Source organism: Carcharhinus amblyrhynchos, chromosome 1 (assembly GCF_965287045.1).
Source record: "Carcharhinus amblyrhynchos chromosome 1, sCarAmb.v2.hapA, whole genome shotgun sequence".
NCBI lineage: Eukaryota > Metazoa > Chordata > Chondrichthyes > Carcharhiniformes > Carcharhinidae > Carcharhinus > Carcharhinus amblyrhynchos.
Genome location: NC_137324.1, coordinates 132331249 through 132355691, shown reverse-complemented (window position 1 = coordinate 132355691; position 24443 = coordinate 132331249). Strand labels below are relative to the sequence as shown.

Below are 24443 nucleotides of genomic sequence, written 5' to 3'. Positions count from 1 at the left end.
GGCACTAGCGCTAGGGAAAGTAAGAGCTGTATCGTTGGAACAACCTACACCTGAACCACACTAGAACCAGTGTTAGTCTAAACCACGTAACTCAAAGTGGAAAGGGCTTTAAACGTAATAATGTGGGAAAGGGATCAAATGTGAAAAGATGCGGCACAACGGAGTAGAGACCATGGAAGAGAGGAAAATAACAATGCGGGAAATGATGGTTGGAAGATAGCAGGAAGGGAGAAGTGAGAAAAAAAACTAAAAACAAAGAATCAAGGCTACATGTTCCATTGATAGAAAAAAAGACTAAACTAAAGGCTCTAAATGTGTGTACCATTCATAACAAAGCAAATCAACTGATAGCACACATTGAACTAAATGATTTGATAGCCATTACGGAGACATGGCCGCAGGATCAGAAGAATTGGGTTCTGAATATTGAGGGATATATGACATTCTAGAAGAATAGGAAGCTCACTAAAGGTGGAAGGGTAGTACTGATCAAGGGCACCACCAATGCAATAGTTAAGAGATGACTTTGGTTCAGGAGATCAGGGTGTGGAATCATTTTGGGTGGAGATGAGAAATAGAAGGGGAAAGAAGTCACAAGCGAGAATGGTCAACAGGACTCCGAACAGCAACCATAAAATAGGGAAAAGTATACAAGAAAAAATGTTGGGTGCTTGTGACAAAAATGGAAATCACCTTTAATCTATATATAAACTGGAAAAATTAGATTGGCAGTAGCCTGGATGGGGAGTTCTTAGAGTGTTTTGAAAGGTAATTTCTTAGAATGGCACATTCTGGAAGCAATCAGAGAAAAAAAATTCTCAAAGGAAGACCGATCATCCATGGTTACCAAAACAAGTTGAGGAAATGTTAGCAAATGTGAGGTTACCCACTTTGGTAGAAATAATAGTAGGAGGGATTATTATTTAAAAGGCGAAAAGCTGCAGCATGCTATGGTGCAGAAGGACCTGGGGGTCCTTGTGCACAAGTCGCAAAAAACCCAGTCTGCAGGTGCAGCAGGTGATCAAGAAGGCAAATGGAATGTTGGCCTTTATAGCGAGGGGGATAGAATATAAAAGCAGGGAGGTCTTGCTGCAACTGTACAGGGCACTGGTGAGGCCGCAGCTGGAATACTGTGTGCAGTTTTGATCGCCGCATTTGTGGAAGGATATATTGGCCTTGGAGGGAGTGCAAAGAAGGTTCACTAAGCTGACACCAGAGATGAGGGGGTTAGCCTATGAGGAGAGATTGAATAGGCTGGGTCTGTACTCGAAGTTTAGAAGGCTGAGGGGGGGATCTTGTAGAGACATATAAGATAATGAAGGGGCTAGAAGTAGAGAGATTCTTCCCGCTTAGAAAGGATAGCAGAACTAGAGGGCACAGCCTCAAAATAAGGGGAGGGCAGTTTAGATCGGAGTTGAGGAGGAACTTCTTCACCCAAAGGGTGGTGAGTCTCTGGAATTCTCTGCCCATTGAAGTGGTGGAGGCTACCTTGCTGAATATATTTAAGTCACGAGTAGATAGGTTTCTGACAGACAAGGGAATTAAGGGTTATGGGGAGAAAGCCGGAAAGTGGAACTGATCCACTTCTGATCAGCCGTGATCTTGTTGAAAGGCGGGGCAGGCTCGAAGGGCTAGATGGCCTACTCCTGCTCCTATTTCTTATGTTCTTATGTAAAGCATCAAACTTAAGAAAAAATATACAACTTAACAATAATTGGTAAACCAGATGATTGGTCAGTATATAAATCACAACAGAGGATGACAAAGCTAATCAGGAGAAAGAAATTAGAGTACGAGAGGAAGGAGGCTGGCGAGTAATAGTGAAGAGTTAGTAGTAAATAATAAAGAGATGGTGGGTGAAATAAACAGATATTTTGCTTCTGTATTCAATGTGAAGCATTGAACTATAAAAAAAAGTTTTAGTAATAGCTGTAAATCAGACGGTGGTGGCAAGAGAGAAACTTGGTGAAATTACATTCACTAGCAAACTGATGGAGCTGTGGATTGACAAAAGTCTCAGGGTCCTGATGAACTTCATGCTAGGGTATTAAATAAAAGAGGTGATCAATAGATTAGAAGATGCTCTGCTGTTAAGTTTCCCAAATCCATTCAGTTCTGGAAAGGTTCCACCGGCTTGGAAAGCAGCAAGTGTGACAGCTTTCTTTCAGCAGGAGGAAGGCAGAAAACAGAAAACTATGGACTAGTTAGCTTGACATCTAGAAAAAAATCAAAGATTATATCTGGGGACTTGCACAAGCTCAAGACAATTCAGAAGAATCAGCATGGTTTTATGAAAGTGAAATCACGTTTCACCAATTTGCTAGAGTTCTTTGAGGATAGCGGGAACATGTATACACACTACTCGAATTTCCAGAAAGCATTTGAAAAGGTGCCATATCAAAGGTTACTGCAGAAAATAAAGGTTCATGTAATTTATTAGCCTGCCTGGCTGGTATCACAGTTAAGACATCTCACAACACCAGGTTAAAGTCCAACAGGTTTATTTGGTAGCAAAAGCCACTAGCTTTCGAAGCACTGCTCCTTTGTCAGGTAAGTGGGAGCTCTGTTCACAAACTGGGCATATAAAGACACAAACTCAATTTACAAAATAATGTTTGGAATGTGAACCTTTACAGATTATAAAGTCTTAAAGGTACAGTCAATGTGATTGGAGAGAGGGTTAAGCACAGGTTAAAGAAGTGTGTACTGTCTCCAGCCAGGAGATTTTGCAAGCCCAGGCAAGTCATGGGGGTTACAGATAGTGTGACATGACCTCAAGATCCTGGTTGAGGCCATCCTCACATGTGCAGAACTTGGCTATCAGTCTCTGCTCAGCGACTCTGCGCTATCGTGTGTCGTGAAGGCTGCCTTGGAGAATGCTTACCCAAAGGTCCAAAGATTTTCTACAGTGCAGAAGGAAGCCATTCGGCTCATCGAGTCTGCACCAATATTAGTCCCAGACAGGCCCCATTCCTGTAACCCCACATATTTACCCCGCTAATCCCTCTAACCTATGCTTGTGAGATATTAAGTGGCAATTTAGCATGGCCTAGCTATTCCGCACATCTTTGGACTGTGGGAGGAAATTGGAGTACCCAGCGAAAAGGGGAGAAGGTGTAAACTCCACAGACAGTGACCTGTGGCTGAAATTGAATCTGGGTCCCTGAGCTGTGAGGCAGCAGTGCTAACCATTGTGTCGCACAAGGTTTGGGGGATCAGTGCAATAAATATGTGGTATCATGGAGATAGAGCGGGGGTGAGCCTTGGAGTGAGGCTCTCTATTGGAGAGCTGGTGCACATTGGATGGGTCGAATGGTCTCATTCTGCACTGAACAGATTCTGGGGGCAGCACAATGGTTAGCATTGCTGCTTTAGTGCCGGGGCACTAAATTCCAATTCCAGCCTCGGGTCACTAAGTGCAGAACTTGCACATTCTCCTCATGTCTGCATGGGCTTCCTCCAAGTGCTCAGATTGCCTCCCACAGTGCAAAGATGTGCGGGTTAGGTAGATTGGCTATGCTAAATTAAGCCTAGTGTCAGGGGAATTAGCAGGGTAGATGTGTGGGGTTACAGAAATAGGGCCGGGGTAAGATTTTGGTAGGTGCAGGCTCGGTGGGCTAAATGTACTAAAAAGTGATTCTATTCTGTACTAAAGAGATTCTATTCCATGATCCAAAATGAACTGCTAGCATAATAATTGTGTGCAGAGATGTGGATGTCCAGTGAAATAGTATTGTACGCAACTAGTGTTCAAATAATTGCAGTAGCGGACATGCCACAGTGATGCTTAGAACTATGATCAAAATGGGTTCTAACACCAAGGAAAACTGTCTGTTGTGTGTCTTTGCCAAAGAGTGTGCAGGAAGTGATTGTGCAGATCCACAGCAAAGAATTGCTTGGCATAGGAACAGCCAAGGCCAATTAACAAGAAAGGGGACAGAGATAAAATCATCTTTCTGAATGGCTCTGACTACACAATTGTAATGTGTTATCCTGCTGATCCTGCCTCACACTGTGAGAGCACTATCAGAACTAATTTATCATAACAATAAAACTGAATTCAGACTCGAAATCAATGCAGGATTAGGGACTGAAGGACAGTCTTGAAGATGAATCAATTTGTCACCAATGCGATAAAAGGAGTGTTCCATCTGACACTTGTCTACCCATCCATTTCCTGTCACAGTTGATATTTCTTACAATTTACCCAACAACACTTTAGCCCAGTTTATAGTGATCAATTTACTTTTCATTCCTTTAATGTTTGCCTGACATTTAGAAATTTAGTTTGAGACTTATCCTGCTTACAAGCCTAACATATAAAATCAATTATTTTACAATAATCACTTGTGAAAGCTGCTTTCTTACAGCTGCTGCTTATGCAGTTCCTAAATGGACTGGTTTGAGCCTTAGACCAGCAGTTAAAATATCTCTGCACTGTACAACAAATTTAAACATCAAATTGAAATGGTATTAACACCAAAAAGGCCATCTTCTGTGCTTCTTACTTCAACAGAGTTCAAGTAAATTCCAAACAAATTTACTTTTTGCCAAAGCAATAGTTTTGGAAACTGGAAACTTTTCTTTTATACTATTCCTTGTTGCAGCTCCCAAACAAGATTTGTTTTTCATGATGCTCTGCATTTCTGGTTGCACCTGTGCTGCATTAACTTCACAGATCAGTTTTATTCAGTGGTGCTGAATCAGATGGAAACGATGGCCTCAGATGCACTATTTATTCCACTGTTCATTGGCTACAACTGGAGTAAGCAGAACAAAATAAACCACCACAATGTAAACTCTTATCACAGCAAGTCTTTGCTTACCCAGACCTTTGGGAACAACTCCACTGCGATCTTGAGGATTCACTACCCAATAGTAGTACTTCAGAGTGTGCATTATCTGCAACACAGTACCAACTCTTCGGACTGCATTATAAATTGTGGCTGTACTAATAAACTCAGTAGACAAGTAAGTGTAGAGCTGCAACTGAACCTGTATTGAAATAAATGAGGAAAAACTATCAGATTTGTCACCAAATGGAAACAATAACATTGTACAATCAAGACCTCAATTGGTGAGTCTTAACCTTCTCCGCACTATAAAATGCTTTCAATTAAACTTTGAGCTGAAACATCCATAAGGAACTCAAAGACATATGCAGCATGGTCCAATTCAGAGAAAAATGAGGATTCAAAGAATACTGAAATTTACAGTTCTTCGTGAATTTTTATTGGTCAATTTTACAAAGCTGAAGAACAAAATGTTATCGCTGTATATTTCTCCACTGGTTTTGTGAACAGTTTCCGCTTACACAATTGGCTGGATGACAGAGAAGCAAAGAATTTGTAGACAAAAGACATGTGCAGTCCTTCATTTGTCAATGACAACTCTACAGAGATTCACCATTGTAAGAAGTGTGTCCTGAAGGATTCTTCATCAGGGATATTTCTTGGCCAAGATTTTTTCTAAACTTGATAGTATCTATCTTCAGTTAAATAATTGTAGTTAATGTTTAGTAAGAGTTACAAGTTTGAATTGGTAACTAAAGCATTAAATAAAGTTGGTTGCTCTTAACATTTGGAAACAAATGTTGTAAATTGTACTCAACTATACTGCGTAATAAATCTTGGCGGAGTATAGAGCAATACAGCACAGAAAACAGGCCCATGCAAACCATGGTGCCCTACCAGCTTGTGCTAATTGCCCATATCCCTCTAATACTTTCTCATCATTTACTTACCCAAATGCTTTTTAAATGTTGCTATTGTACCAACCTCAACCACTCTGACAGCTCATTCAATACAAGCACCACCTTTTGTGAAGGTGAGCTTCAGGTCCCTTTTAAATCTACCCCTCTCATCTTAATCCAATGCCCTCTGGTTTTCAATTCCTCTTCCATGAGAAAAAGATTGTGCATTCAACCTATCTATGCCCCTCTTGATTTTATGCATCTCAACAAAGTGACCCCTCATTTTCCTACATTCCAGGGAATAAAGTCCTAGCTTGGCCAACCTCTCCCTACAACTCAGGCCCAGAAGTCCTGTCAGCATCCTCAATTTTTTTTTAAAAACACTTTCCAGTTTATACTGGCAACTTTTTTTTTAACTCAAATACACTTAAAAATGAAAAACATCAAATGCTCACCTTGGCTGGAGCATGGATCCAAATGGCAGGATTCAAAAGAATGTGATCACATAACTGTTTGAGTAGAGGACCACCATTCTGCAAGTTACTCAAATACTTGGCAAAAGCCAAGCACAGTTCCAACACAGTTCTGGTGATATGAACTTTGGAAGACTGCAAGGAAAACACGGGTTTCAGAAATTGAACATTGCTCAGTTTTTTTTAACTGTTTGAACATATGTATACATCTCAACATGGAACAGATTGTTTTATTCTTACATCCAACTTATTAGCAAAATCAGCAAGTTAGGCTTCGCCACAAGGAATGTACTATTTTCACAATATTGATTGGCTTGAGAAATGCGCAAGCTATAGTGCACTTCTGTAAATGCGTGCATTACACTCAATTCAAGAATAATTAGTTACAGCTTCTTGAAGACCTATGAATAAATTGTCGTCTGATTTGGCATGCTTAAGAAAAGTGAGCACAAATAGCCACAACAGTCTGTATTTGAAACACAAACATGTTGAAATATATGTACTGTTTTTATTTTTAACACTAAGAATCATATGTCTTTCAAAAATATGGACAACAATCTCTTATAAAGTCAAAGTGTTAAAATTTAACACACAAGTTTTGACTAGATTAGAACTTTAAATTTGGAGAAATGCAACATATCCAAATACTGGTTCTTTGATTAGTGCATTGTTTGATGAGAAATGAACTCAAAACTGAATACATCACAACTAAACTGAACCAGTCTGGTAACTGGTGAAGTCATATGGGATCCAATGTGAGCTGGTAAAATGGATACAAAACTAGCTTGGGCATAGAGAGCAGAGCTTTGCACTGAAAGAGTACTTTTCTGACTGGAAGTCTGTGACAAGCAATGTTCCACAAGGATGAGGGCTGGGGCCTCTGTTGTTTCTAACATAAATGATTTGGAGAAACATGTAGGTAGTCTGATTAGTAAATTTGCAGATTATATAAAAATTGGGGGTGTGGCAGATATGAAGGTTGTCAGAGGATACAACAGGATAAAAATCATCTGGAGACCTGAGCCGAAAGTTGGCAGATGGGATTTAACCTGGACAAATGAAAGGTGATGAGATTTGTAAGGTCTACTGCAGATGGAAAGTATATAGTAAATGATAGAGCCCTCAGAAATATTAGCATACAAAGGGATCTAGGCATGTAGATCCACAGTTCCCTGAAGGCAGCAACTCGGGTGGACCAGGAGGTCAAGAAGGCATAAGGCATGCTAGCTTTCATCGATTGGGGTGCTGAGTATAGGAATTGGAAAATCATGCTGCAGTATGAATTCAATTTATACCTTAACTAGTTAAGCTACTTCATATATACAGGCAAGTATAGGGACCTAGAGGTAACAATGGAGGAGCCTCAGCCCTTGAAATTGACCAGCAGTTCAGATGCCCTTACAGCTTGTGTGGGGCGAGAGCAGGGACTGAAGGGAGGATGAAAAAACTGATCACAACACAGTGCAGGGAGGCTTTCAAGAGACGTAGTATAAAGGAATCTAGTTGTAATAGGAATAGTGCAGTTAGGGGGAAGATGCTGTTCTCTGCAACCAAGAACATGAGATCAAACAGCTGTGTTCCCTGTTTGATGCCAAGGATAAGGATATTTCCTCAGGCTGGAGGAAAATAGAGATGAAGAGAAGGATGTCATGATCCATATGGATACCAATGACATAGGTAGGGCTAATAAAAAGGTTCTGCAAATGAATATGAGCAGCTAGGGATTAAAATATAAAGCAAAAGCCATAAAGGTAATAATCTCTGGATCACCACCTGAAATGTGAGCAAATTGATAGAGAGCAAATACAATCAGAGACTTGAATGCATAACTCAAAGACTGATGTGGGAGAAACAGGATTTGATTTGTGGGGCACATGTTCCTGGGGAAAGACAGTTGAACTGTTGGAACTTCACCAGGGTAGCATTATGGGAAATTATAACCAGCGTGCCAGAAGGGGACAAAGCGCAGTGTGCAAATAAGGTCAGAGTAAAGAAGTGGTTAAAAAAAAACTTAAAGATGGTTTAGCTGAACACACACAGCAGTCGTAATAGAATTAATTAACGGATAGCACAAATAGAAATAAACGAGTATGACATGACGACCATTACAGAGACATCTTTCCAAAGTGACCAGGGGCTTGGACCTGGACATTCAAGATTATTTGGCATTTTGGTGCATGAATGAAGGAAAAGGGGGTTGGGTGCTCTGTTAGTATAGGATGAGATTAATACAGTACTGAGAAATGACCTTGGTACAGAGGATCAAAATGTAGAATCAGTTTGGATATAAACAGCAAAGGAAAAAGTTTATTGATCCCTAACAGTAGCCATATAGGAGGACAGGGTATAAATGAACAATGGAGGCTGTAAAGGAAGGTGCTGCAATAATGGCAGGTTTTAATCTTAATATAGACTGGATGAATTTGCAAAGGTAGCTAGGAGGAATCAGGATGCATACAGGACAGTTTCTCAGCAAAATACATTCTGGAATCAACTGGGGAACAGGCTATTAGTCCTGTAATTATAGAATGAGACAATTAATTAATAACTTCATAGTAAAGGATTCACTAGATAAGAGTGATCATAAGATGACAGAATTTAACATTCAGTTTGAGGGTGAGAAATGTGGATCTGAAACTAAGGTCTTAAATGTAAATAAAGACAATTACAAAGATGTGAAAACAAAGTTCACTAAAGTGGAATGGAAAAATACTTTAAATAATAGTAGTAAGACAAGCTGTGGTATAGATTTAAGGAGATATTTCATAACTCCCCACAAAGATATATTCCATTGAGAAAGAAAGGTGAGAAGGGTACACGATCCATGGCTAACTAAGGGAGTTGAAGATGATATCAAATTGAAAGATCTACAATGTAACAAGGTGTGTAGAAGATCAGTGAAATTTTGGAACCTAGCAAAGGATGACTGAAAAAGAGAAATTGGAGCATGAGAGAAAACTTGCAATAAATACAAAAAACTGACAATAAAATCTTCTACAAGAATATAAAAAGAAAAACAGTTGCTCGATTGTATATTTGTCCTTATAGGGTGAGCTAGGGAATTAATAATACTAAACAATGAAATAACAGCAACATTTTCAGTCTTCATTGTAAAAGCTGCAAAAATAAAAATCCCAAGAATAGGAGAAAAGCTGGTGCCATGGAAAGGGAAGAATTTAAAACAAATCGAGATTAATAGAAAAGAAGAAAAGTAGTACCAGAAAAATGAATGGGACTATGAAAGCTGACAAGGCCCCAGGACTTGGTGGCCTGCATTCAAAGGTCTTAAAGAAAATGGCTGTAGTGATAATGGATGCATTGTTTAAAGTTTATTTATTAGTGAAACAAGTAGGCTTACACTAACACTGCAATGAAGTTACTGTGAAAATAGTCGTCACACTCAGGCACCTGTTTGCGTACACTGAGAATTTGGAGAATTTAGCATGGCCGTTGCACCTAAACAACATATCTTTCAGTCTGTGGGAGGAAACCGGATCACCCAGAGGAAACTCACACGGACACAGGGAGAACATGCAGACTCCGCACAGACAGTGACCCAAGCCAGGAATCGAACCCGGGTCCCTGGCGCTGTGAAGCAACAGTGCTAACTGTATGCCACCCAACTGCTTACAATTTTCCAGGACTCCCCAGATTCTGGCAAACACCTAGTAGATAGGAAAACCGCAAAAGTTAATACTGCTTCAAGAAAGTACGGATGTGGAAAGCAGGAAACTATAGGCCAATTATTTCAACATCTATCACTGGGAAAATACTATTATTATTATGGAGGAGTTAGCAGGGCAGTTAGAAAATCATAATGCTTTCTTAGAGTCAACATGGTTTTATGAAAGGGAAATTGTGTTGACAAATTGTAGAGTTCTTTGAAATCTAAGAAGCAAGGTAGATAAAGGAAAACCAGTAGATGTAATGTATTTGGATTTCTAAAAGGTGCCACATAAAACATTATCACAGAAGAGTTCATCATGTTGCGGTGATATGTCAGCGTAAATGGAAAACAAGAGTCAGGACAAATAGATATTTTCAGGTCAGCAAACTATAACCAGTGGAATGCTGGGCCTTCAATGTTTATGATCTATAATAATGACTTGGATGAAGGCACCAACTGTATTGGATCTGTAATTCACTGACAGTAAAGCACTTTGGGATGTCATGAAAATGTGAATGATCTACACAAGTGCAAGTTGGTTCTTATTTATACATGCAAGAGAAATACCAAACAAGCTCATTATTTAGCTCTATCAGCACAGTAGAATAAATTGGTACTGATGGCCAAATTTTGAAAACTACAGATTTGTTTGACTTTTAAAAATTCATTTTGCTACCAATGAAGAAACAAAAGAATATTTGGAGCATGCATACTAGTTATTGCTTTTGACATTTTATAGAAGCTACCCTCCCCTTTAAATTGAGAAATTTTACAAAAACTGAGAAATAGTTTAAAAAGTTAACTTTAAAAATCAGAATTTTGCAATGCTTTCTTAAAATAATTCTATATTCAATTAGATAAAGTATTTGAGTGTTACTTAAAGCAGCAAGTCTCAAGTTAATTTGGGTTCAATTCTATTAAAATGGTACTCAAAGACTTGTTTGTAACAGGACACACCATAACTATGCTGTTGCAATATTTACCTTTTCAAGGCTAAACCCAATGACAAGAAAGCCCTTAGAAGACAGTATTTGCTCTTGCATGGCCACTGAGTTCTTCAGTAACTCCATTATAAACGCCAACAATGTAGAACTAAAAGAAAGTTTTCAAAAATGAAGACATTAACATTTCCAATATATGAAACAGAATTTCATAGTGTAAATTAACTTGGTACTTACAACACACTAATTCATTTTATGTTCTTCTGATGCAAAGAACAAGTAGGGTTATTGTGGGAATGAAGCATCACATACTCCAAAAGTAAGGTTCTAGAGCAGCAACTATTCTTTGTTCATTGACCGTGGAGAAGGTAAATGCAAAGAGAAACAGAATTGCGGGAATGAGTCTGAGGGGAAACAGTGCAAGTGTAATCAATAAGAGTGCAGTGAATGAGTCAAAGAGCAAATGGTGAGAGATGATAACAGATAAAAGTGGAAGAAACAGCAGTAGAGACACAGTGAGAACAGAGATAACAGATTTGTGGGACTGCAAGCTGAATGCAAAAATCTGAGAAGAAATCACATCTGATACCACTGACAGACAAGCAAATTGGAGAATAATAGGCATAGGTTACCAAAAGAGAAAATCTCAGCAGGTAGGTCTGTAAGGAGCATCTGTAAGGAGAGAAAGGAGCTGACATTGAGTCCAGATGACCCTTTATCAAAGCTATTTAATTCCAGCATCTGTAGTGATTTGCTTTTATTTAATAGGCATAGGTTAATTTGCTTCATTAAAATGTTCACTTTTCACTGTTCAAATTCATTAGATGATGGTTTCCATTGTGTTTTGCATTCATAGGTATAATTCCCAGTGTCTTCAGTTTGCTATTCTATCAGTATTTCCAGAGGTCGGTTTCTTAGAACTTGCGGATTAGAGCTTCAGTGTCTTCGACTTCAATTTATTTTTTTTTAAGAATGGTTCAGTGTTAAATATTTTACTGATCTCTTTGATTAGAGGTTAGTGGATTGACTACCATGGCAGGCCAGTTGGGAACTGTTGCATGCACGGTCTATTCTATGTTGGAACTCCAGGACACTTCATGTACCCTGGATATGCATTTGTGCAGAAGGGACAATTTAGCATGGCCAATCCACCCAACCTTCATATCTTTGAACTGTGGGAGGAAACGGAGCACCCAGAGGAAACCTACACAGACATGGGAAAATGCGCAAACTCCATACAGTCACCCAAGACCACAATCGAATCCAGGTCCCTGGTGCTGTGAGACAGCAGTGCTAACCATTGTTACCACTGTGTCACCCTTTCTTGGAATAGGGTATTCTGTAAGAAGAGGAATACCTTGAAGTCAGAACCCACATTGAAATTAATAAAAGAAAAACGTGTACAGTTTCACATGCGAGGAAAGACTGAACAGAACTTCAACAAACTTCAAATCTCAAAGTTATTCTCAGCCCCATGCGCGAATAAGGACAGAAAATCCTTACCCTTAGCACTATGTTTTCCAGTGTAAATAATGACAATTTAAGTCGTCTAACATTGCTACTCTATTGTTGTTGCACGCTGTTAGAATTTGCTGACATTTGTTCATCCATTTTCTCTCAGACTTTACAAATATGCTACATTCCCTATTGCATCACATTTGGGAAGTAGAATAAGTAGTTTGTTACGGTTGGGGATAATTCAGGTAATAGGAACCACAACATAATCTGGAGAGACCAGATAATATCCACAGTAAAAAGGACAACTTGGAAAGAGCCAACTTCAATGATTTAAGAATAGACCTGGCAGAGGCAAATTTGAATAAGCAACTTCAAGGTAAAGCAGTAGCAAAACAATGGAAGATGTTCCGTGAAAAGGTACAGTATGCAGAGCTAATATACCCTGGATGGCAATGGAAGTAAATGCTTAAATAAAAATGAGGGTTTGACAAATATTAGGAGCAGAATTCATAACCAGGGAAATTATGGAAATTACAAGAGGGAATTGAAAAAGTTAACACAGGAGGTGAAGAGAAATTATGAGAAAAAATAGTGGGTAACAATAAATTGAACCCCAAAATACTTTACAATGTTTGGATCAAAAGCTTGGGTCCAGTGAAGACCCAAAGAGAAATCTTTACATACAAGCAGAGAACAAGGCAGAAGTATTAACTGAGCACTTTGTGTCTATCTTCACAAATGAAGTGGATGATACGAAGCTTCCACCAAAAGGGGTGGAAAGTTATAGACAAATTACAAAAAATAAAGATTTACTAATAAGATTAATAATACTGAAAATGGATAAGTCACATATAATCACAGAATGGTTGTAGAACTGAAGGAATCCACTCGGCCCATCACGTCTGCAATTGTCCTCTGCAAGAGCAATTCGCCTTAGCAATTTCCCTGGCCTTGTAATTTTTTCTTTTTGAGATAATGACTCCATTTTCTTTTGAAAGTCATGATTGTGACTACCTCCAGCACACACTCAGGCAGTGCATTCCAGGTTTGAACTACACCACACAAAAAAGCTTTTCTTCACGTCATCATTGCTTCTCTTGCTCGTTATCTTGAATTGGCATCCTTCCACTAATTAAGGCGACTCTTAATTACTCTGTCCAAACCCCTCATGATATTGACCAACTCAGCCAAACTTCCTCTCAACCTTCTCTTTTTTAAGCAGAACAACCCCAGCTTCTCCAAGTATCTACCTGACTCAAGTTCCTCATCCCGGCAACCATTCTTGTAAACCTTTTATACCCTCTCATCTGCTTTCACAGCCTCCATAATATCTAGTGTTTCAAAATTGGGCATAACATTTCAGTTGAGGGCAAACCAAGTTTTCTGCAGGTTCATCAATTTCCTCGCTTTTGTATTATGTCCATATTTCTAACAAAGGTTTCTGTATGTCTAAATTAGTTCTAAAAGTTTCCTTACCAGGGTTAAATTGGCTGGCTTGTAGTTGCCCAGCCAAAACTTACACCCTTTTTGAACAGAGATGCAAACATTTGTAATTTTCCAGTCCTCTAACATCAGGCCTGCTGCTAAGGAAGGCTGGAAAATTATCAGTACTTCCACAATTTCCATACTCACTTCCCTCAATATCCCTGGATCATTCCTATCTGGTCCTTAACTTTAAGTACAGCAGGTCTACTTAGTACTTCTTCCTATTCATTTTTAGCCCAACAAATGTCTCAACTATCGCCTCTTTCACCATGACTGGGCAGCATCGTATTCATTGGCAAAGAAAGATGCAACGTATTTATTTAGTGCCTCAGCTACGCCCACTACTTCCACACGTAAACCCCTTTCAAGTCCCTAATCAGTCCCACTCCTTTTACTACTCCTTTACGTTAGCTGCAAGTCTTTTCACATACTCTCTCTTTGCTTCTCTTATTTATTTTTTTCAATTCCCCTTTGAATCTTCTATATCAAGCCTTATTTTCAATTGTATTATTGATCTAACACCATCATAAGCATCTTTTTCTTATTCATCTTGATAGCTTTTGCTATCATTCCAGAAGCTCTGGATGTGTTTGCCCCTTCTTTCCCCATCATGAGGATATACCTTAATTGAACTCTCTAAAGGCAACCCATTGTTCAGTTATAGTTTTGCCTGCAAATCTTTGATTTCATTTCATCTGAGCCCGATCCACTGAAGTTTACCCTCCCAATTAGTTACTCTCACTTTAATTGTTCCTCATCATTTTTTTACTGACAACCCAAATCTTACCATACAATAATCACTGTCCCCCTAAATGTTCCCCTACGGACACTTGATCCAATTGACCCATCCCATTGCCAAAGAACAGGTTCAGTCATTGGACTGAAAACATATTGGTGTAGAAAATTCTCTGAGCTCACTCCAGGGGCTCTTGCCCTTCTCTGCCCTTATGCTATTACTATCCAAATCTACTTTTGGATAAAGTCCCCATTATAACCACTCCACAGTTCTTCCACTTCTGTAATTTCCTTGTAAATTTATTCCTCAAACATCTCTCTCATTAGTTGGTGACCTACATACACTGAGCAAGGTAACTGCACCTTCTGTTTTGTTCCTTGGTCTAGCCAAATGCTCCTTCATCCCTCTGGGACATCTCCTCCAGCACTGCAATTTCTCTTCAATTAATACAGCCACCCCCTCTCCTCTTTTTTTCCCCTCCGTCTTTCCTGAATCCAGAAATATTTAGAACGTAGAACATTACAGCGCAGTACAGGCCCTTCAGCCCTCGATGTTGCGCCGACCAATGGAACCAATCTAATGACCCTCTAACCTAAACAATTCCAGTGTTATCCATCTGCCTACCCACTGACCATTTGAACGCCCTTAAAGTTGGTAAGTCCACAACTGCTGCAGGCAGGGCATTCCATGCCCTTACTACCCTCTGAGTAAAGAGCCTACCTCTGACATCTGTCCTATAATTACCACCCCTTAATTTAAAGCTATGTCCCCTCGTGTTAGCCATCACCATCCGAGGAAAAAGGCTCTCACTACCCACCCTATCTAACCCTCTAATCATCTTGTATGCCTCAATTAGGTCACCTCTTAACCTTCTTCTTTCTAACAAAAATAACCAAGTCCCTCAGCCTTTCCTCATAAGACCTTCCCACCATACCAGGCAACATCCTGGTAAACCTCCTCTGCACCCTTTCCAATGCCTCCACACCCTTCTTATGATGCGGCGACCAGAACTGTACGCAATACTCCAACTGCAGCCACACCAGAGTTTTGTACAGTTGCAACATGACCTCACGGCTCCGAAATTCAATCCCTCTACCAATAAAAGCAAACACACCATACGCCTCAACAACCTTATCAACCTGGGTGCCAACTTTCAGGGATCTATGCACATGTACACCTAGATCTCTCTGCCCGTTGACGATTTAATACCCAGACTTGCTTTTCTTTGAGCCAAAACACTTATCACAACATATTCACAGAAGGTTTTGTAGTGCAGTAAGTAACATCTTGCCCTCAGACGGAAAGTGTGTTCAAGTCCCACCCATTGATGGCTAAGGAAGGTTCGTTCATACTGGAAGTAAACAGGCAGAACGTCAACCTGCAAATTCTTCCAACATGCAAATAGCTGGTGGTAGGAGTAGTAGGCACTCCTGCTTGATGTAGAGTAGCACCACCCAAAGCTATAAGTCTTCAGTGACAGACTAGCAACATGTTCCAGGAATTACTCATTTTGAAAAGGCAAAAATCTGCCTTACTGCACTATTTGGAGCGGGAGCGAGAATTGGAAATGGAATGGAATAAGTTATTCACAAGGCTATTCACACCTGCAGCTCACCAATCTCATTTACCACACACTGCACATCCATGCGCAGCAGCTTTAATACAGATAATAATGCATTCACTGTTACTCTGGGCCAACCGAATACATTATTTTTTTTCCTGCTTTAATGCTATCTTTCACTCCAAATCCCCAAGTACCTTGGTGTTCCTCTGTAACATCACCTTGCAACTGCCACACTCCTACCAAATTAGTTTCACCCACCCCAGCAAATGGATATTAATCCAAGCTCTGTTCAAGTGCAATCTGTCTACATATGTCCCCTTTCCCCCAGAAATTTAAAGTCCTCCCTCCTGCATCATCTCTCCAGCCAGTCATTCATTTGTTCTATCCTGTACTCAACATTTCTTTCCTTATTTACACAAAATACCAAGAACAATGCAGAGATTACAATCTCTGGATATCTGTTTGCTAGTTCCCTTCCTATATCATTAAACTTTAAATGCAGAATCACCTCACTCTTCCTACCTATATTGTTGTTATGGAAGTGGAATACCATTGATGGTTACTCACTCTCCCACTCTGTGACATCTTTGACTCCGGCACTAGGGAAGCAACATAGTAGCCTGGATTCATGTCCGCAATTGCAGAAAAACCTGTCTGTAACTACTGAATCCTCTATCACTTTTGCGTTTCCAATTTTCCCTGCGTATCCAAGAACAGCCAAGTTAAAAGCAGTGCTATGGACTTGGCTTTGCTTGCCAAGATTAAGCAACACCCTCATCAATATTCAGAACTGAATACTAGTTGGAGAGTGAAATGCATTCAAGGAATTTCTGTACTTGGTCCTCTTGATTCCCCCTCTGCCATCGGACCCTCAAGCTGCAAGGTGACCATATCTGTAGATGGGGTGTCCACACTGGTCTCATCTTCCCTGATACACCAGAGTAACATCAGCTGTTGCTCAAGAGCTCAAGTTGTGCAGTTGAGAACGCACACAATTGCCCAGGATATGAAAAGCACCCTGGCGTTCCTCTTTAGAAAGAAGATGCACACTCCATTGATCCAAGTGGCCCTGCCATTCCTCTTTATGACAATATTAAACTACTACTTAAATAAGTAAAGATTCAACCTGGTCCAACAGAATGCATCCAAAGTTGCTAAAAGAAGCTAAGGTGGGAATAGCAGAAGCATAAATCTTAAACTTTCAATCCTCCTTGCATATAAGAGCAACACCAGAGGACTGGGGGTTTGTTAATGTTATATTACTCTTTCAAAAAAAAGGGAGGATGAACTAGGAACCAGTCAGACAGTCTAACATTGGTGTTGTGCAAATTATTAGAAACCATTACAAGGGACAAAGTAAACTCTAATTTGCAAAGGCACAGGATAATAAAAGATAATAAATAGATTTGTCAGGTAAATGCTATCTAACTTAGAATCATATCTATTCTATGATCTGAACTTTATTGGATGTTTTAATGAGGTAACAAAAGAAAGTTGATCAAAGAAGTGCAGTGATGCTGAATATCTGGGCTTTTGGAAGGCATTTGCCAAAGGCACACACTGGAAGCTTATCAAGACGACAGAAACCCATGATATCAGAGGTAGATGGAAGTATAGATGCAAAATTGGCTCAGCAATGGAAGCAAAGGGTGTTGGGGATGGATGTTTTCCGGACTGGGAGGTGGTTTGCAGTGGTATTGCCCAAGGGTCAGTTTTGTATCCATTATTTTTTTCAAGTTTTATAACCAACTCAGATATCAGGAACAACATTATAAAGTTTTCAGATGATATGTAGATGATGAAAATGGTTTATGGGTTTCAGGGGGAAGGTGAAATGAGTGGAAGCAAGCAGGTCAGATGCTGGGAATTCTGCGCTGATTCCTGATTCCCAAAGCTTGTCCAGCATCCACAAGGCACAAGTTATGAGTATGATAGAATAACTTCAACTTGCCTGAGAGCCGCACCAACAATACACAAGAAACTTGACACCATCCAGGATTAAGCAGCCTACTTGATTGACACCTCATCCACTACCTTAAGCATTCCCTCTTCCACTAACGCAAAGAGGCAGCAGTGTGCATCAACAAGATGATGTAGCAACTCAATCACAGCACCTTCCAAACCTGTGATCTCCACCACCCAGAGGGACAAGGGTAACAGAGGCATGGGAACAACACCATCAAGCTCACTGTCAAGCCATAAATCGTCTTTGCTTGGAACTATCCCACCTTCACTATCACTACATCAAAATCTTATGCCTCCTTTCCGAATAGCACTGTGGGTGTACCTACATAGAAACGCAAAATAGCAGGAGTAGGCCACTCAGCCTTTCAAGCCTGGCTCCACCATTCATTATGATCATGGTAGATCATCCAACTCAATAGTCTGATGACATTTTCTTTCCCCATATCCTTTCATCCCCTTCGCCCCAAGGGGTATATCTAATTCCTTCTTGAAAACACACAATGTGATATGTATATTGGAGTTTTGGGGTGCATACTGCCCCTTTAAGAGTGCAGGTTAAGTGACCCTGAGGGATTAGTCCCTCCCAATTTGGAGCACAGTTAAGCAATCTAGGATTTGACTGTGAACACCTGTAATAGAGTTCTCAGTGTTTAAGTTGCAAGGCCTACATCTTCATTCTTGTTGCACAACCCTTCACAAAAGGGATTCAGAACAGTTTTAGCCTCAACCGCTTTCTGTGGCAGCGAATTCCACAGGTTTACCACTATGGGTGAAGAAATTTCTCCTCGGCCCAGCCCCAAAAGGTTTACCTTGTATTCTTAGACTACGACTCCTGGTTCTGGACATCCCTACCATTGGGAACATCCTTCCTGGATCTACCCCATTCAGTTCTGTTAGAATTTTCTATATTTCTATGAGACCTTCCCTCTCTTATTCTTCTAAATTCCTGCAAATATAATCCTAACCGACTGAATCCTTCCTCATACATCAGTCCCACCGTCCCTGGAATCAGTCTGGTAAATCTTCTCTGCACTCCCTCTTGTAGCAAAACAGCCTTCCTCAGATAAGGAAGCCAAAACTGCACTAACCCTAATGCAAAACTATAATATTCCAAGTGCAGCCTCATCAAGGTCCTATATGATTGAAGCATAACATCCCATCTCCTGTACTCAAATCATTTCACTATTAAGTCAACATACCTTTTGCCTTCTTTGCTGCCAATTGCATCTGCATGCTTAGCTTCAGCAACTGGTGTACAAGGACACTCAGGTGTCATTGAACATTTCCCCTCTCAACTTATAGCCATTCAACTAGCGTCTTCCTATTTTTGCTACCAAAGCGGATAACCTCTAATTTATCCACATTATACTGCATCTGCCATTCATTTGCCCACTCAGCTTGCCCAAATCACACTGAAGTGTCTCAGCATTCTCCAGATGGCGCCACAGCGAGTTAACTTCCTGCAAGCTGAGCCTAGCATATCCTCTAATTCCATCTTTTACTCTTGTTCTGTGCTTCTAAAACTTCATTCTAACTCTTTACCTTGCATTAAGTTGATCTTGTTCTACACCGTAGCCATGACTGTAACACTACATTATGCACACGCTCCTCTATGTGCAGTATGCTTTGTCTATAGCATGCAAAAAGCACTTTTCACTGTATACTAATACACGTGACAATAATGAAATCAAATCACAGCTCATGCTCCTACCTAGCTGTATGTCATCTGCCAATTTCCTTATCTGAATAATTAATATTTATTGTGAATAGCTAGGTTTCTAGCACTGATCCGTGTTACCCCACCGGTTCCTGTCTGCCGACCTGTTTTCGATTCATCGCAATACATTCTCCCCCCCCACCCCCGTCCCCCCGCCCCCGTCCCCGTCCCACGCACTTTAAGTTACACACTAATCTCTTATGTGGGATTTTGTCAAAGTCCAAATGATCCACATCCACTGGCTCCCCTTCTTCAACCCTATTAGCTACATTCTCAAAGAATTCCAGTAGACAAGCACGTTTTCCGTTTCATAAACCCATTCTGACTCTGTCCGATTCTTTTGCTGTTTATCAAGTGCTCTACCACAAAATCTTAATGGATTCTGGAAATGTTTCCACTACGAATGTCAGGCTAACTGGTCTATAATGCCTTGTTTTCTCTCCATCTCCCTTTTTAAATCATGGGGTTACATTAGCTACCCTCCAAACTGTAAGAATTGTTCCAGGAGCTATAGAATCTTGGATGATGACCACCAATGCATCCAATATTTCTAGGGGCACTTTTCTTAAGTACTTTAGGATATAGATCATCAGTCCCTGGGAATTAAACATCGATTTTCTTCAGTCCTCCTCTCACTAACATTTTTGATATGTTAGTCGTGTCTCCTTTGTGAAGACGGAACCAAAGTATATATTTAGTTGGTCGTTATAAAGTCCTGTTTCTGAATTCAAGGGACCTACCTTTGTCTTTGCCAATCTTTTTCTCTTCACATACTGATAGAAACTTAAGTTCCCCTCAAGCTTACTTCATTTTCCCCTTCTTAATCAATCCCTTGGTCCTCCTTTGCTGAATTCTAAACTGCTCCCAATCCTCAAGTCTGTTGTTTTTTTCTGGCTAATTTGTATGCCTCTTTCTTGGATCTATTACTATCTCTAATTTCCTTGTAAGCCATGGTTTGGCCATTTATACCATTTAACTTGTGCACCAGACAGGGATAAACAATTCTGCAGTCCAGTCCACCCATGTGCTCTTTGAATGTTTGCCATTGCCTATATATAGTCATCACTTTAAGTAATGTTCCCCAATCCATCATAGCCAACTTGTGCATCATACCATTGTAGTTTCCTTTATTAAGATTCAGGACCCTCAATCAACTACATCACTCTCCATCTTAATGGAGAAATACTATGGTTGCTCATCCTCAAAAGAGCTCTCTCAACTTGATCGCCAATTATTCCTTTCTCAATACATAATACCCAGTCCAGGGAGGCCTGTATTCCGGTTGGTTCCTCAATATATTGATCCAGAAAAGCATCATGTATTCAGTACAGGAATAATTGCTCTATGGTATTGCGATTAATTTGATTTTCCCAGTCTTAGTGCAGATTACTCTTGAGTACATATGTTCCTTTGTTGCATGTGTCTCTCATTTCCTGTTTAATGCCACTCCCAACATGAACACTACAGTTTTTTTTGGCGGGGGTGGGGTCTACAGTTTGGGGATCTATATATAACTCCCACTTAAGTTTTTTTTGCCCGTTAATGTTTCGCACTTCTACACTTATAGATTCCACATTGTCAAAGCTAATAACGTTTCCTCACTATTGCATTAAATTTCCTCCTTAACCAGCAATGCAACTCCACCGCCTTTTCCCTTTTGTCTGCCCTTCCTGAATATCCCTAGGTGTTCAATTTCCATCACTGGTAACCCTGCAGCCATATCTCCGTAATCACAACTATTTCATACCCACTTACATCTACTTGCCATCACATGGACTACAGCAGCTTAAGTCAGTGGCCGACCATCATCTTATCAGGGGAATTAGAAATGGGCAATAAATGCTCGCCTATGAAGGAATAAACAAAGATGGGAGTTCAGTGCAGAAGTTTGAAGGTAATGTACTTCAGGAGGACTAATATGGGAAAATAGTACACTACAAAGAAAATTACAGCACAGGAACAGGCTCTTCGGCCCTCCAAGCCTGCACTGACCATCTTGCATATCTGAATTAAAACCCCCTATCCTTCTGGGGACTATATCCGTCTATTCCCATCCTATTCATGTACTTGTCAAGACATTTCTTAAAAGTCACTACCATATCCGCTTCCACTACCTCCCCAGCAACAAATTCCAGGCACCCACCACCCTCTGTAAAAATTCTGTCTCGTCCATCTCCTTTAAACCTTGCCCCTCACACTTAAACCTGCGCCCCCTAGTAATTGACTCTTCTTCCCTGGGAAAAAGTTTCTGACTATCCATTCTGTCCATGTCTCTCAATCTTGTAGATTTTTATCAGATTACACCCCCCGCAACCTCTGTCATTCCAGTAAGAACAAACCAGGTTTCTCCAACCTCTCCTCATAGCTAATGCGCTCCATAACAGGTAAAATCCTGGTAAATTTTTTCTGTATCCTCTCCAAAGCCTCCACATCCTTCTGGTAATGTGGTGACCAGAAGTGAACACTATATTCCATGTGCAGCTTAACTAAGGTTCTATAAAGCTGCAACGTGACTTGCCAATTTTTTAACTCAATGCCCCAGCCAATGAAGGCAAGTATGCCATATGCCTCCTTGACTACCTTCACCTGCATTGCCGCTTTCAGTGACCTGTGCACCCATACATCCAGATCCCTTTGCCTATCAGTACAAGTGGCATGATTTTGATAATTGTGCCTGTGTAGATGAGCAAAGACACCTTTCTCTCCATGCATCCAAATCCCAAAGATGGCTGGCCAAATTAATAATGCGATTAAAAGAAAATTGTTAATTTCACAGTACCTTCATTGCAGTGTTAAAGAAAGCCTCGCTTGTGACTAAAAAGACTTTAACTTTAATTACTTTTATTATCGAGCAAAAGGGATCATGTTAGAACTTCGATAATTGCTGGATAGGCATCAAATGCAGTAACGTAGACAATTCTGGGCACTAAAACTATAAAGTATTAGAAAGGGTACTAATATGGAGATGCCAGCGTTGGACTGGAGTAGGCACAGTAAGAAGTCTCACAACACCAGGATAAAGTCCAACAGGTTTATCTGGTAGCATGAGCTTTCAGAGCACTGTCTCTTCATCAGGTGAATCAAGAAAAGGGTAAACATAACATTACCACAGATGAGGGATTTCAGTTAGGAGAAAAACAACTCAAGAAGGTAGCTGAGCATCACCTTCTCAAGGGTAATTAGGGATGGGTAATAAATGCTGATCAAGCCAGCAGTACCCCACATTCTGTGAAATAATTTTAAAGGCCGCTGGAAAGTTTGGTCTGTTCTTTTTAGAACATAAAAGTCTTGAGGAAAGATATTAACATTGATGTGCAATCTGTATGCATTGAGTTAAGAAACAACGCGGGGCAAAAAAACATTTGTGCGGGTAGTATACAGACCACTAAACTATAGCGGAAATGTTGAGAAAAACTTCAGACAGGAAATCAGAGACACAGGTGTTAATGGAACATCTGTGATTATGGTGACTTTAACCTGTACCTCGATTGGGAGAGTCAAATTAGTCATAATACAATAGAGGAGGAATTTCTGGAAAGTAAATGGGTTTCTGCTCCAACACGTTAAGGAACCAACAAGGAAACAGGCCACCTTCGATTGGGCATTGCTAAGTAGAAAGGATTCGTTGGCAATCTAGTTGCGAGAACAGCCTTGGGGACGAGTGACCATGATATGATGGAATTCTTTGTCAAGATGGATAGTGATGTGGATGATATGGAGACCAGGATCCTGAATCTCAATAAGAGTAACTATGATGATATGAGACATGAATTAGCCCTGATGGACTGGAAAACATTGCTGAAAGAAAAGACACTGGGACAGGCAATAGCAGGCATTTAAGGGATGAATAGGTGAACTCTTGAAGTTGTTTATTCTTGTTTGGCGCAACAGCGGCAAAGGAATTGCAGGCAAACCACAGTTTACAAGGGAAATTGGAGATGGTATTAGATTCAAGGAAAAAGCATACAAATTGGCAAGAAAGGGCAATAGGCCTGAGGACTGGGGGCAATGTAAAGTTCAGCAAAGGAGGGCCAAGGCATTGATTACAAAGAGAAAAATAGAGTATGAAAGCAAGCAAGCTAGCGGGGAACATAAACACTGACTGTAAAACTTTCTATAGGTACGTAAAGACAAAAAGATTGAGAAAAACTAATGTAGGCTCGGTATAGTCAGAAATGGGAGAATTCATAACAAGAAATAAAGAAATGGTCAATGAATTATATTCATACTTTGCTTCTGTCTTCACAAAGGAAGATGTGAATAATACACCAGAAGTTCTGAGAGAAACACGATTTAGTGAGCAGCTGAAGGAAATCAGCATTCGTAGAGAAATGGTTTTGAGGAAATTGATAGGATTGAAGGTGGATACATCTCCAGAGCCTGATAATCTACATTCCAGAGTGTTTAAGGAAATGGACTCTGGGCTGATTCCTACAGATCGGAGGGTAGCTAAATGGGAGCTCACTATTCAAAAAGGTAGAGAGAAAACAGGGAACTATAGGCCAGAAAGTCTAACATCAGTACTGGGGGAGTTAATGGAGTCCATTATCAAGCATTTCATAACTCAGCATTTGGAAAGCAGTGGTATGATCAGACAAAGTCAGCATGGATTTACAAAGTGGAAGTTATGCTTGATGAATCTATTGGAATTCTTTGAAAACATAACTTGCGGAGTTCATCGAAGAGAACCAGCGGATGTGGTTTATTTAGACTTTCAGAAGACTCAACAAGGTCTTACATAACAG

The 24443-nt window shown here is 40.2% G+C and overlaps 1 protein-coding gene across 1 annotated transcript in view; it reads right to left on the bottom strand.

Annotated features, from left to right (window-relative positions):
- lrba (LPS-responsive vesicle trafficking, beach and anchor containing) overlaps nt 1–24443 on the bottom strand; it is an 888619-nt gene that overhangs the window by 769488 nt on the left and 94688 nt on the right. The window contains exons 11-13 of the mRNA XM_080192970.1: nt 10816–10924; nt 6148–6300; nt 4827–4995 (exon numbers count right to left, since the gene is read on the bottom strand). Of these exons, the coding sequence (XP_080049096.1) occupies nt 4827–4995; nt 6148–6300; nt 10816–10924 (431 nt within the window). The remainder of the gene's footprint in view (nt 1–4826; nt 4996–6147; nt 6301–10815; nt 10925–24443) is intronic.